This window comes from Seriola dumerili, unplaced genomic scaffold, assembly GCF_002260705.1.
Source record: "Seriola dumerili isolate Sdu_G_001 unplaced genomic scaffold, Sdu_1.0 BDQW01000161.1, whole genome shotgun sequence".
NCBI lineage: Eukaryota > Metazoa > Chordata > Actinopteri > Carangiformes > Carangidae > Seriola > Seriola dumerili.
In genome coordinates, this window is record NW_019174416.1 from 6,228,562 (window position 1) to 6,244,382 (window position 15,821).

Below are 15,821 nucleotides of genomic sequence, written 5' to 3' on the forward strand. Positions count from 1 at the left end.
TCTCCTATTATCTTTTCTAACAGTTGTATAGTATGCTGTACTTGTTATCAGCAACTGATATATGATATACTATATGCTGTGTATATCTTCATTTTACTGATGGCACATAAAGTTTTTGGTTATTCTAATTATGTCTATTTTTCTTTTTTATTCTGTATGTTGTGCCAATGTGATTTTTCTCCTTCATTAATAAATTGAAATAGATTTTTCTGACAGGGTGTGTTCATTTTTACTTTTTTTACTTCTATAATGCATTGTGTTTTTTTTTGTTTATGTTTTGTTATTTATGCAAACAAATAAACTAAACCACACAAAATTCCAATTTGTGCTGTACAACATATTATAAAAAGCCTTTTTGAAGATATAGTTGAACTGGGTTAACATCTCTTTGAAATAATCTCCCACAATGCACGGATCTCTTGTATTTACCACCACAGGATACAGGTACAACCTGACTGAAGTTACCACATTTCACCAGTAGACGTCTCTCCAACTCTACTCTCAACAGCACTTATACTTATACACACATACACTACTGTATATGGTGGAAAGAGGAGGGACAGCGACAGAGCGGGGGATAAGGAGGGAGGGGGAGAGATGGAGAGTCGGTCCAAGGGGGAAGAAAAATAGTGAAATTTAACTAATTGCCAAATATTTGCTCTACAGTGAAATGAACTCAGATTGCTTCCATTAGTAATGAGACACATTTAGAAACCTCTGCTTCTTTCTCCATCTCCTTGCTTCCATCCATCCCTTTCTCCTCCCCCTGTGCTCCTCTCTTCCTCTCCTTTCTGTTCTCCCCCTCACTATATCTCCACTACCCCCTTCATCTATCTTTCTCAGATATTTTCCATTAGTAATGAGTCACTTGCTGCCATCTCCTGATATCTGTGCACAGTAAAATGGGAGCAGAATTTGAACGTTGAATATTAAATATGCTTTTTACTTATTACACATGAAAAGAGGAGTCAACGGTAATGGTGATGGTGGTGGAGTCTGCATGCGTGGGGAGGAATTTGATAAAAGACATTTCTATGCGATTTCTCCATAACTTTTCTGCCTGTCATGCTCTGTCTCTCTCTACACAACCAACACAATTTGACACTGACAGCACCCTGTTGAATTCCACAGTCTTTACTCTGTCTGTCTTTTAGTTTTCCCTTTCATTCTTATGGCTGTGTTAGAAGTGCGTTTAGAATGTGTTGCCAAAGCAATATGTCAAAAATAACATGAAATAAGACTGTTTCCTTACAAGTCCAATTTCACGCAGACACCATGTGCTGCTAGAATGCCTTAAGATGCAGTTCCTCCTATGGCCACTAGAAGCCGCCACTGTTGAAATTCAAAGTCTCAACTTCACTGTAAAACACTGCAAATGTAAGATCACTCAACTTGAGAAAACAATGTTCAATTAACATGATATTACGTTCAATCAACTGTTTATTCTCAACAACAAATCTTTCAGGCAGATTTTCAGTTACATTCTCTCACTATGATTTCTTAGCAAAGTTTTAATCAGGAGACAATCGTGACGTATGATGTATTTTAGATGCATAGCAAGTTTCAAACATGGCTGTTTGCTTCCAACAACCATAGAGAAGCATCTCTTGATAGTTTCAATCCTCAAACAAAGCTTGCTGGGAAGTATGCTGGCATGCCAATCATGTTTCTTTTGAAACTTTAATGAGTTTAGTGCACTCTCAGAAGCATTCAACACATAATTTCATCATTTCAGTCAAACGAAATCATGTTTAGGTTTTGAAATGGGTCTCTAAATAAAATAACTTACATCCTGTATTTTCTATGGGGTTACTCCAGTGATTTAGTGTTGCACTTCTATAAAGTTGGGGGACTAACAAGAAACATATTTGAAAAAGAATGGTCTTAGTCAATAGAAAAGCTGAGATATCCTGATTTTAAGTCTATGGGTAAAGCTCTGAGTCATTTTTCATTAGACCCCGCCCACATCCAAAGGTTGCCAGCTAAACTGAAACAACTCTAATGGCATTTATCTGGGTTACTTTTTCAAACTTGCTCTAGAGCCATGAGTATGTGATGAGTAAACAGAACTTTATGTATAGTATCGGTGGTGTGCCCTTTTAAGTAACTGATAAAACATTAGTTGTTTCCAGGTTATTTCTGTATGATGTTTATCAGAATCTAGTTAATAAATGTTTTCCACAAGAGGTTAGAGAGGAGATATTTCTGACGTGAGGCTTGTGGGTGATAATCAAACGTATGTATTAGGTAGATATCATCACTCATAGGGAATATTTGGGGTGTGTCTCGATCAGTCCTCACCCAAATCTGTATTTTCTCCTTCCACCTGAAGATAAAAAATCATGGCAGCCAGCAGGAAGCCCCAACTCAAAGACTCAGAACCCTTTGAGTGACATCAGAGAAACTCGGTCCACATCTGTCTGGAGTGCCTGTCTGTCCGTCTGTTTGTTATTTTCTCTCAATCCCTCCTCTCTCCTGTCAGCTTTTTCAGTCTGCCTCTTTCCCTCCATTTTTCTTTCTAGTAAGACTCTCATCATGGCGGCTGAAGGCAGCTCTTTCTGCTCTGTCGGTTACAATAAGTGGATGTGTATGGCATGTGTACTGTAGGTGTGTGTGTCTGTGTGTGTGCATGTGTGCAACATAGATGCATCAACCCATTACCTTGGGTCACTGCAGGGTGAGAGCACACCCTAATTCAATCACACACACTCAGTGCATGAAATCAGGCTTTGATAACTTGTGCTAACTTAGGATAACTTGTGCTTTGTTTAGGCTGTCATGTTGTGTTCCGGCACCCTAATGTGACCCTATTAGCTTCAAGACTTCAGGCCAGGAGGTGCCGGAACAGTCTCCTGGCTAGTTAGCCTGGCTAGTGAACTTTTAAAAAAGTAGCCTATACTAGAGGTGGACATCACAAATTATTTTGCTTAGTTGTTCAGTTTAGATCAGTTTGTTACATTTAGTTCAAAGACTTATAGTAACTTTTTGGCTAGACATCAACAGCAAGGCCACCCGTAGAAATGTGAATGTCTGTGACTGACTGAATGACTGAAAGATGAAGTTACACCATTGGCCAGCTGGCAGCTAACGTGAATGAACTTCTTACTTTCTTTCTCTGAGGGATCATTCTGCAAGTAAATATAGCAAAAATCACAGCTCACCCCTCGTCTTTATCTTATGTGTATGCTGATTTTGTCAGACGACGTAGTGTGGCTCCAAAAGTTTGTGACCACTGTAGTTGTTTACAGCTGTTCTACAACAAATTTCAACAACATCCACAGTTTCGTACATTTCACTTTGCCATGTACTAGGTTCTGACCTTGTTTCTTTACACCATGCAACTGCATTATTGTTTAGAACACTGTTAACACTGTGGTGCTGTCTTTACTTCAGTCTCTTGAACTTTAAATTGAGTCTCTTCATGGCTCAAACTGTTTCAATCATTTCAGGACAAATCTAGGCTCATATTAGCAGCGTTCATGTGGACACAGGCTCAAGCAACCTCCTATCTACACCAGAGAAAGAACTCTGAAGTAGTGACAACATACACAGCAAAAAAAATCCATGTGTCCCCAGACGATCATTGGCACCTGTGCTCCTTTTGAATGCTTTAAAGAAGCATTGATTGATTTTTTTTTTGGCATCTCATGGCAACAGAACAAGAAGTAAACACAACACTGACCTGCTGTCACCTTAGAAATTTGTTCAGGAGATATTTTAATTATTATTAATATTGATATGTTAGGAAAGAAAGAATGAGACAGAAAGGAGAAGTAGGGCAGGACTGTTTTAGTATGGTGTACAGAGCAGCACATTTCTATCTATGAGACGAAATAGTCACAAATGCACACGGCACATACATGGAGAAGACTCTGTTCCATCCTCTTTCTGTGTGCGGCTGACACAGCCGCACACAGAAATACTCCGCAGTCACTGGCACAGCTGACAATAATACCCTCACCATAAGCTGATACATGCTTCAAGATCCAGATACTTCAGTATTCCCCTGTGTGTATAAGTCTTTGCTTCTTTACATGTGTATATGGTGAAGTGCCACTCTTGAATACAGGACCACACTTTTAAACAATCCCATTACACTTGATGCCTTCCATGGGGGTAGTGGTGGGGTGATGGGGGTGGGGGTGGTGTATGTGTTTCTGTGTATAAGTGTCAGGTCTGGTCACACACATATACAGAATATGTTGTGAGCTATAGCCAAGCTGCTTATGGCTTCAGTTTAAAGCATTGTACACAAACACACACAAAAATTGTACACACAGAGTTTCATGTTTTCTTCTAGGTAATTACAGTGTTAAGTAATGACGACCCCACAACTCTCATCCTGACCCCCTCTGGAGGTATGTGTCTGTGTGATCCCGTGTGTGTGTGTGTGTGTGTGTGTGTGTGTGTGTGTGTGTGTGTGTGTGTGTGTGTGTGCGTGCATGTGCCTGTGTGTGAGAGTCCCAAGGGTGCTAGTTAAGTATAGTAAGATAGATTTGACACCCAAGGCATTCAGCAGGAGTCAGACGGGGAGAGAGAAAGACCTGTTTTTAGTCCTCCTCTCTCCCTTATTTTCTCTTCACTTCGTCTCTCCCAATTCTCTCATACACCCCTCACCTTCCCAATCTTTATCTCTCTGTCTGCATCTATTATTTCTCCCTTGTTCTCCATTTTCGTCTCCTACCGTTTCTGAGCCTGTTTATCTCTCACCACATTCTCCATTTCTCCCTGTCCTTGCTTTTTCTGCATTTCATACATTTACTTCACATTGTGGGCATTCATGCGTCTCTCTTTTCCATTTGGTTTTGAGGTAACAGAAACAATTCATCTCCCCCTCCAGTGCTGTTTTGCTATTCTCTGTTTCTCTTTGTCTCTAGGTTTTTCTGTCTTTCTGTGGGTCGTGGCCTCTGACTCAAACAGGCCTGTTCTCTCTGCTCATCAGATAGAAAGCAAGATACCGCAGGACTGCTGCAAATGTTTTACAAAGGGAGCGGTGCCCTCATGCATTGCCTGCATCTGTGGTGTTGTTCATTGCACTTTCTGGAGATCACCTGTCAAACAGTCCAGTGCTGTGACATCTTCCAACTTTTTCAATTTTACTGGGGAGTGAAGTCAGAAATGATGGTAGTAGCACTGCTTTATTTCATTCAGCTGTTTCAGTAAATCTACCCTAATGTTTGAAATTAAGCTTTGGAGACTTTAGCTTCTACATCTCACATTCATTAATGACAGTACTCAGTTAATGTCTTAATTAGCTTGGAGGCAGTTCACATCCACAAATATTATACTATACTATAATAATATACTGCCATAAAAAGTAGCATCAATTCTTGAGCTGGAGGGGTATTCCTTGTTAGCAGAGAGATAGAATATGTCCCAGGTAACAAGAGCGGACATGATTTTATATTTAGCAAGCCTGAGTAAAAAATAAAGCAGTGCTTTTGGGACAACACACATTGGAAGCTTTGAAACCAGAGGTTCACTTCTTGTTTATGGCTGTCTATTTGACAGTAAATTATAGTTAAGCAAATTAAAAAGACTATTACTTTAGGTAATGTTTAATCCCTTCAATGGTATAGTTTGACAATTTGGGAAATACACTTGTTTGTTTTATTGCTGAGAGTTAGATAATAAGATTGATACCACTGTCATATCTTTACGCTAATTATGGAGCCAGAGGGCATTAGCCTTGCTTAGTATAAAGACTTGAAGCAGGGGTAAACAGTGAGCCTGGTTCAAAATACTACTAATCTATGAATGTCTTAAGTTCAGTAACTAACATGTTGTATCTTGTTTGTTTAAAGGAGCTATTTGTAGTTTTACTATATTGCAATGTAGCCAACATTAGCATTAATGGCTGTTTACTTAGTAGTCTTGCCAAGTGCTTCAGCTATCATTGTGTTTACAACACGAGAGATTATAATACGCACTCTGAGCAGTGCTACCTCTTCGGGACTGGATGCTACAGTGACACAGTAGCGGACAATAATGAGATGGGCCATACAGGCCGGGGATAGCTGGTTAGCATGCTAACTTCAGTAGAAGATAAGGGGTGATAGAAATAGAGGCAAAACAAAAGGGTTAGTTTCTTATTATTATTATTATCCTTATTATAAGTTTTATCTTCTTTTGCAACAGAAAGTAACTATGGTGTGCCACAGGGCTCCGTTCTAGACCCCATATAACATTTCCTGTTCTTCCCTGTAAAGCATAAACTGTTTTTACTTCAGTGCTACATATTTACATTTTGGTTATGATGATGTTAATGATGGTTTCTAGTAGTATAGACAAGCAGAGTGATAGAGACAAAATGAAAAATCTGAACCATATGCTGCTGGTTGTTTTTATGACTAATTTACCTACTAGCAACTATAATGAGATGGTGCTATGTTGGCAGGTTTTCTCTACATTTGTGGCACTTCTTTAATTCTTTCTAACTAATTGGAAAAAGTGGGAAATATGGAGGAAAGGGAAGAGAAAGAGAGAGTAATGTACCTTTCTTCTGCAGAATAGCACTCCCGCTGCGCCTTCCTATATGGTTCTCCACATAACAGGTGTAGTTGGCCAGGTCTGCCTCCTCCACAGCATCAAACATTAAGGACAACTGCACTTCCTTCTCCCCTAAATGCTCCCTCAAGATCCTGGACAAACAAAGAGACATTGATAGTAGTTAAAGACAGCAGAAACTTCTTTGCCCTTAGATTCATTCATTTAAAAACCCTTTAAGGAATAGGAGGTGGAGGATATGAGAAGACCAGAAAGAACACAAATGTAACATCAGAGGGAAGTGGAGTTTCCTCTCTCCCAGATTACTGCTTAAAAAATCAACAAAGAGGAAAAGCAGAGAAGATACAGGAGGAAGATGAAGAATGAGGGAAGAGGAGAGAGAAGCAAACGTGCAAAGCTTAGAGACAGGAGGAGTTCTATGTCTCCCAAATTACTCCTCTAAAAATCCCTGCAAGGAGGAGCAAGATAACAGGAGAGAAGTGAATAGGAAGAGCAGGAGAGCAGTGAAATGAGCAGCAGAGCCGTGTGGAACAGAGTAGAGAGCAGATGAAAAAGGAGGACAGAGAGAGCAAGGAGGCATGTGTAGAAAACACTGGCGACAGCTGGAAAAAGCTCCTCTCCTTATGGTTAGGTCATACTCCTCAAAAGCCTGCAAGGAGGTGGAGGTGGACGAGGATACTGAACTAATGTTTGGGTCACAACGTGCACCTATAAAGCAGATTTAAGGCCAGATTCAGCCATAAACAGTGATACCTGAGATCACACTGACTGTGCTGGGGTGACAGATTCAGAGCTGTCAACACAGATGGTCCAGCAGCATCACATTTTCAGAAATTTCTACTAGTCAACCCTAAAGTGGCCGTAATAACAGAGACCTATAACCTATTTTCATTTAAAGGATTTTCATGCATTTAAATTTCATTAATATTTGTATACATTTTTTTATATATGAATTACTGAAATCATTTCCTATTTTAACTTCTGTTCATATGTGTTGCTGTGATTTATATTAAAATTTTATGTGGTTTTTAAGTCTGTTTAGCTTTTGTCCGTTTTGCTCTCATTATTTGTTTGTGAATTTGAATATCATGTGCTTCTTGCGGTGTAGGTCTGTGGTTGTTTCAGTAATGAAATTGATGGTAAATTCAACAGTCAAATCATGTTTTTTAGTTGAGGGAGCCTATTTCAGCAACTGACCCAGGCTAAGCCCTGTTTTTAATGATAACAGAGACAGATTTACCTCTTGTGATTTGTGGTAATTGAATCAGTCGTTTCTTGAGGTAGCCAAAAAGCAGTTTCTCATCTTTACCCATTGACTGCTGCTTTACCAGCTGAAATCACAACTGGCAGATTACTAGCTAGCTACTAACGCACCTAAACTCCATCATATGATGATGGTTGCATACATTACATCATGCTAACAAAGTGCAATGCAGGAAAGATTTAGGCTAAAGCTTACAAGTTACAGGTGAAAAAATCAACATCTTCACCATTTGATGATTCAAAAACAGATCAGTTAGGAGGACAAACAACACTGTGTGTTTCACTTTTATACAAGGATATGGGAATGAGTACAAGCTCATTAACAAAGTCATCTTAGGTAAATATCCCCAAATCCAATAAGGAGCAGCATTGCTAACAGCTAAGATTGTCAATCACAATTAAGGGATGTTTAACAGTCAAGTACAATAATGCAAGTCAGAGTTGACCATTTCATTTTTCCCCAACCTCTTTGCTATGAACAAAATCTTTCCAGTGGTTAAGAAGGGAAGATTATTTTAAAATCAGCATATTGTGAAATAAACTCAGACTCAGAGTTGTCTCAGACTTGTACAGACCCAGTACAAATGGGTGAGGAGTGTGAAGTGAGACAAATCCAGACAGGCTTTTGGAGACTCAAATGGGCGATGACACCAATGTGGAATGCCTTGTTCAAATATAGAAGGCCTTGTGTCTGCAACCAGTGTTGCATTTTTGGATTAAACTGTAATCATGGTGAGAGAGGTCAGAGAGGTTTGATTTTCACAAAATGAAGCAGGACATGCCAGTGTTTGAGAAGAAATATAGCAACAATGGGCTATCTATGGGGTATTACAGTGCAGTACTACAACGCAACTATGAAAATTTGTATGTACTGTTGCCTATACAGTATATTTCAATAGGTAATGTTATATATCCACTTGTCCATCATTTAAAAAGTAGCATAAAGATTACATTTTTAATTTGTCTGATGAAGTGGCTAAAGTCAAAAAAGTCTGCACAGTGCTGACACAAACCTGTTTCTTGTTGTTGTAGTAAGTTGTTGATAGTAAAGCAACCTGTAAAGAAATGTATGCATTATGACAGAGCTACAGTGGAATCCCATTGCCATTTACAGTTTAGTAAAAAAGAATTAAAGGAGAAGACCACCAGAGGAGAGAGAGAGAAAAGAAACAACAAAAAAGAGGTAGTTGGTTATCATTAGTTGAGTTGTGGCCTGCTGAGATTCACTGTGTTATGGTGTGGTTTGGTTCAAACCAATAGTCAGCAGGGTTTCTGAAAATAATGAGCTAGTTTAGTGCCAGAGAATAGACCAGACAGGCCACAAACTTCTGTAATTCTTCCTCTTCAGAGTAGCCTATGTTCTGATTTAAAACCACAGAAAAAAAACAGTAGTCTAGACTGACCTGCTTCAAAACACACAGGTTTAAACTAGATCAAAGTTGGCACAATACATCCATGTCAAACAGGACAGAGGTAACGTATAGTAAATTCATGTGGTTTTGTTGGTAACTCACCCTGAAAAAGAACCATATCTGTCACTTAAGGCTTTTACCCAAGTGCTTGCATGCATAGAATTTCCACACACACACTTTTAGCATGTGTGATCCCTGTGGGAACTGAACTCCTAACCCTCTCAATATAAATGCTCATGACCCATTTAGCAAGAGAGGAGCAGAAAAAGGCAGTGAGTCTTATCAATGTTATGATGGTAAACATTACAGAAAGAATTATGGGGCGAAAAAGGTCAAGTGTTCCTGAAGAAATAGACTAGGCTACTGGAATCACCTCTGTGTGTGGTTTTTTCCATTTTCTTGCTTTCCTTCTCTGCGTGTTAGTGGTTTTGAGTATGTGCATCACTCTGATGAGTGACACACAATGACTCAGAGCATCAGAGGTCACTGTCAAAAGCAGTGACTTGTTAAAACCCTTGATTAAAAACACGTCACTTCTTCCCTTCCCTTTTCTCACTTCTTCTCTCCCTTTTTTCTCACCCCTCCCCCCGAAACACACACACACACACACACACACACACACATACACGCACACACATACACGCCCACACATGCACACACACACACATACACGCCCACACATGCACACACACGCACACACACACACACACACACACACACACGCGCACACATACACGCCCACACATGCACACACACGCACACACACACACACACACACACACACACCCACACACACACACACACACACACACACACATCGCATTTCTCTCTCCTCTCACCTCCTTCAATCTCTCTCCAATTTGTAACTGTAATGCTGCTTGATGCCTACTATTAAACACGCTCCTTCCATCTCACTAAATTACACCGGAGTAGTGAATAATGATGTCTTCTGCTCATCTTTGATTGTTTTTATATAACACATAATACCTGAGATCTCCTTATGTCACGCTCATGTAATACTAATGTGATTAAAGACTTAGCAGTTGAATTGGGAACACCACCAACCACACCATTTTTCCTTTACCACCTGGAAACCTTCCAAAGCATAAATGGAATTGTGATTTACTGTATGAAGTCAAGATTGAAATCAAATTGTTTAATTGCTTATTCATTTTCTGTTGCAGTTTAGTTGTATAGAAATGTAATGCCTGGTGACTTTAATATCCAGGTTGACTGTGATGAATAAATCCTGGGATTGCTGCACTGCCTTCAACTTCACATAACATATCAACGCTCAAACATGAACATACTCTGGACCTGGTGTGTGCAACCAACTTAACCATCCACAACCTATCTGCCCACGACCCTGCCATGTCTTGACCACCTGGCCATCTCCACTGACATTGACCACCACCGCATACCAACATCACTTCACTCTTATCCTCCATTCACAACAAAATGTCGTACTTACCTCCTCCTGCATCTGCCTTCCCCACTGAACTCTCTTCCTGTCTTGATCAAGTGGCCTCCATTACTCGGTCAGTTTTGTAAAAGCATTCTGCTTCGTCCTCTCAAACAAAGCACTCTCCAAGGTTCCTTGCTTGGTCCCCTCCTCTTTATCATCTACTAACTTCCTCTAGGTAACCTCATCTAATGACATTGTCTCATCTTCCAGTGTAATGCTGATGACATACAACCTTACATAGCCACCTTTTCCTTCACACACACAACATACATCACTCTCACAAACTGTCTGGATGAAGTAAAAGCATAGATGCAACTTTTTCATATTGAACAGCTCTAAATCAGAAATTATAATCATTGGCCCAAAATGCTTCATAAAATCCACCAATAACTTTTCCTTAACAATTGACAATTACTGCCCTTCTCCCATCCTCCTAGATCTGAAACCTTGGTGTCATTTTTGACCCCACATTTTCTTTTGACGATTATTCATTCATCTAAAAAATATCATCTGCCTTCAACCTTCTCTGTCATCTTCAGCCTTCAGAAACACTTCAATACTTTTATCATATCCAGACTCGCTTACTGCAACAGCATCCTTATTGGCATGCCCTAATAATCTTCTCAGTAAATTCTCTGCTGCCCATCTCCTGACTCCTGTCTCGCTCTCGTGATCACATCATCCCCAATTCTGTGTAACCCACACTGACTCCTCATCCCCCTTCTGTGTCCAGTTCAAGATCCTCCTCATCACCTGCAAAGCCCTCAATAACATGGCTCCCTCCTACCTCTCTCATCTCCTCCACCATCACACCCCAGCACCAGACCTCTTCTCAAACCTTCTTTCCATCCCCCAGAGGACCAAACACTGAACCTGGGATGACAGAGCCTTCTCCAGTGCTGCCCCTGTGGACTCTGGAACTTTCTCCCCATGGACATCAAATGTTCTGCCACCTTCCACCACTTTGAAACATCACTCAATACTTACCTTTTTAAAGAGGCTTTGAACTAACTCTCAGCTCTGTCACTGATGCTGATGAGTATGTTTTTTTTTTTTAATCGTTTTCCCTTTTATTGTATTTGTTCCTTTTCCCCACCTATTCTTAATACTGTATCTTTCAAGGTACTTTTTACCTATGTAAAGTGTCTTTAGATGCCTTTAAAAACACTCATATACAAAATGTGTTATTGTTATTATTAATATCATTAAATATATATAAATAAATGCTTCTAAATCATCATTTAGGTGACTAAAATGCCCATGGAAGATTAATGGCACTTTCAGATAAGAGGAAAAAAGGACACATTACCAACTAATAATCTCCGCTAATACAGGTACGAGCTCTTGCTAAAATAACATTAAAACAGTGAGGCTCCTACAGCAGTTGGATTGGACAGCTGATGTGAATTTCAAGCAGGTATAGAAGCCTCTCCACATCGCTAGACATATGGGCCAGTGCAGCCTTCAAGTGAAAATATGAAGCAAGCACTGGCCCTAGTGGAAATATTGTAATCATGAATTCATTGCACATGAACGAACCATGAACTATCATAGCTGAGTTGCAGAAATGTGAAGTAGATGGACAGCAGTGAAGCTGTGTTGGTTATGCGTTTTTACTAAAAAAAAAATACTTGAATACACGATAAGGTGTTTTCATCTTCAGAAGACAGGCGTAGGTTTTCTGTCTGTAACACATATTCACAGGTGGTCACTCTCCCTGGGTGGTGTAATAATAATGAGGTGAGAGTGTCAACAGTTCTCTCACATACTGCAGGGGAACAATTCTCCGTAACTGCAGGTATTCACATCATCATGGAGGCAGCAAGATGGTATTGGATACTGTGGAAACAGACATGGACACCCACAGTCCACAGGCCAGTGCTGCAGCAGGATGCGTGGAGGGAGCTAAACATGGGCAGATTAATGTGCATCACAGCAGGAGTCCGTCTGCTGTAGTGCGATTGTTGAATTTGGAATAACGATGTGATTGGATCAGAGTTGGCCAGAGGACTGCACTGAAAGATTGAGAACTCATCAGGGAAAGGTTAATTTAATACCACAGGGCATGATTAATTTCAAGTTTAAACACTAACACTCATGCACACTCCCGCTCTCTTTATCTACACCACTGATTTCCTGGGAGTGAACGCTTTCAGATGCCAATAAGTGGCTGAGCAGTTACAGTGACCATCCCTCAGCGCACCCTCTGAGGTATCCCTAAAGTAACCTCCAGTGCTGTGAAGCTGACCCTGACCTCTGACCAAGCTGTGGAGGGAGCGGGAGAATAGGAATGCAAAAGGCCTTCCCTTTAGGCAGGAATAAACATTCACATTATTATTGGTGGGCTGAGCTGATGACATAACACGTGACAGCTCTTTGAGCAGGAGAGAACATTTGGCATAGAGTTTACTTTAAAATGTTATCTAATATCAAGAGCTTTGACCACTTCTAGATCAGGGTGAGGGAGATAGTGCTGATAGTTAAAATCGTAAGAAAAAAAAAAAGCACTTACAATTTTTCTGTGTTATAATGCTATGCCTTTTAACAGGATGTTGTATCAGCAGTGACTGTAGAGTAGTATGAGCAGGTTTAGCAATAACATGAAAAGAGAAAAGGCAGTGACAGCTTATTATCACCCATAATTACATTTTGTTGCTAGGTGACATCTAGTGGCTGTAGTAAATTATGACAGGAGCAAAGGGAAAAGTGCAGTGACGTATTATATACAGTCTGTGTCAGGAGGAAGTTGGGGTGGATGGATGGGTCAACAAAATACAAGAATTTGACACAGGAGAGCGGCGTTTGATTCCCACCTTAAACTAGCTGTTTATATTGTAACTACGACAACAAAGACTGTGTAATGTTGAGGAACTTATTTAACCCAAATAACGATCCAAATTATGATCTTTTCCAAAACCTAACCAAGATCTTTTCCTGAATCTAACAAAGTCGTTTTTGTGCTTACTAACACTCCAGATTCTTCAACTTTCCAAACTGCTGCTGTCAATGTGCAGCTAGTGCATTCATGAAAAACCAGGGTTTTAATGCTGTACCATATACCCACACTATGACTATAAAAGTAAAACAGATGCAGGTTTTATTTCATAGGTGAGGTGAGGCTGCTTGTGGTAAGATTTCTTTATGGTAATTATTGTTTAAACTTTTTATTCAGTGGTACACTGTGATTTAATCATTAAAAATATGTTGTTTTGACAAAGTAAATTTACATATCCCAGGAGGTGATGGGAAGGGGACTTTCTGATTACTTATTCATTTAAATAAGAACCTCGTACACTGAAGTTGCTTAATTTGTTCCCTCAAATTAGGTACTTGTGTGCTGACATCCAGCTGCTAAGAAAACTTTCAAACACAAGAACATTTTTAAGGAGGTAGGCTCTGTGCTGCCACTTCATTAAAACAAACAAAAAAAATTAGGTCCAACTAGGCAGCAACCATTAGTGGTCAGAGGATCACACAGACTGAAAACAAATCTCCAGGTTAGTCAGCTTTATTCGGAGGAGAAAATAAAGGTCAACAGTAAAATTATAACCAAAAGGGTGCCTGTTGTAAACATTTGAACTCACAGCCTAATTTCCTGGTTCAACTTTGACCTTCTGCACTTGCTGTAGTTGCTGTGCACACTTCTGGTTTTCCTATGTAATGAGGGGTTGTCAGTAGTGACATTATGGGTGCACTCCCAATTAGTTGAACTCTAAATAAAGTGGTAACTAATGTGGCAAAACTGCAGACATGTTTACAACCTGTTTGACTGTCTGACCACTCATCTCTGTTGCTACATTGGACCTGGACCTTTTTAGTGATGTCGCCACAGTGCAAAACCTGAGCAATTAAACTGGTGAGTTACAGTTTTATCATAACCAATAGAACCGATGGAGAGAACTAGGAAAATAAAACCTAGGCTCTAATAAACCATAGTTTTCCCTTAATGTACAGTATAGAATGTTCTGTACATCCACAGAACACAGTGCTACTCGCTGATTTTCAACTGGAGTGGCTCTATAAGTACATAAATTACATATTTCATTTAGTGACTGCAGCACACCAGTATTAACAAGTGGAGTTTTTAAGTTAGCCCAGATTTATGAGCTCTAATCCTGTAAATCCTGTAAACCTCAAGCCATCTCTACCCCCAGAGCAGTTGCAAAGCCTTACAGAGGCAAAGTTATCACAGAGTACTGGGAAAGTGGTTCCTGTGATGTATTATTTGATGTCCTGTGATCATTTAAAAAAAAATGAAAAAATTCAACCTCTATAAAGTCTTTATAAAGTTTCTCTCTGCCTAAAACAGCAGCTCAGCAGATTGAGTGCTGCTGTACTCATACAGAGGTTTGTGCACATCGTGGAGGTGGAGTGATGTAGATGAAAAGATTTAACAATATTTAAGGTGGTAACATGTATCTGTGTGTGTGTGTGAGTGTTCTGATGGTTTCCATGGTGATCCGGCCAGTTGTTCTAATGATACTCGACGCCGCGCAGACAATCAGGGTTTTCCCAATAGAGACCAGTGTAATTGGTCCCAGCAGGGGAGAAAATGAATTCAATTTAACTTTATTATTAGTATTCAGAATTTTTTAGGAAAGTGAGAGAGAATCTGTCAGAGAACCCTCAATGAGTCATAAATCATACGAGCACCAGTGTGACAGTGTGAGGAGTGCAGCTGGAGTCGAGTCTTTTCAGAAATTAATTAACAATAGAAACCTGCAAACTTGAGAGGGTGTAATTGATACTCTCTTGCAGCATTTCATACAAGTGGAGAAAACTCAACAAAAGAAATATTATGTAAAATTAGATGTATGCAGCATTTACTCAACTGTGGTTCATTTTCATGGATGATTAGGGCTACAGTGCTTACATATGAGTGAGTCAGTATGTACTGTGGATGCTGGTGGATTTACCTGACTTCACTTTCTTTAATGTGTCCAGCTAGTTCTTCCACAAACTTCTCCCCTTTCATCCAGTAGATGATGGGCCGTCTGTTTTCTCCACTGTAGCCAAAAAATGCCTTGCAGTCCAGACTAAGAGGCATACCTGCAACACACAACACAACACTCTTACAACACAAACTACAGCACAATGACGGACAGCAAAATCCTCTCTGCTGTAGCTGCAAAATGAACTGTGGTTCAGTCTTCGGGGGAAACGTACAGTAAATA

The 15,821-nt window shown here is 39.9% G+C and overlaps 1 protein-coding gene across 1 annotated transcript in view; it reads right to left on the reverse strand.

Annotated features, from left to right (window-relative positions):
• The window catches only part of LOC111226783 (X-linked interleukin-1 receptor accessory protein-like 2), a 153,696-nt gene that overhangs the window by 17,930 nt on the left and 119,945 nt on the right, over positions 1 to 15,821 (reverse strand). The window contains exons 7-8 of the mRNA XM_022752094.1: positions 15,564 to 15,696; positions 6,496 to 6,641 (exon numbers count right to left, since the gene is read on the reverse strand). Coding sequence (XP_022607815.1) covers positions 6,496 to 6,641; positions 15,564 to 15,696 — 279 coding nt within the window. The remainder of the gene's footprint in view (positions 1 to 6,495; positions 6,642 to 15,563; positions 15,697 to 15,821) is intronic.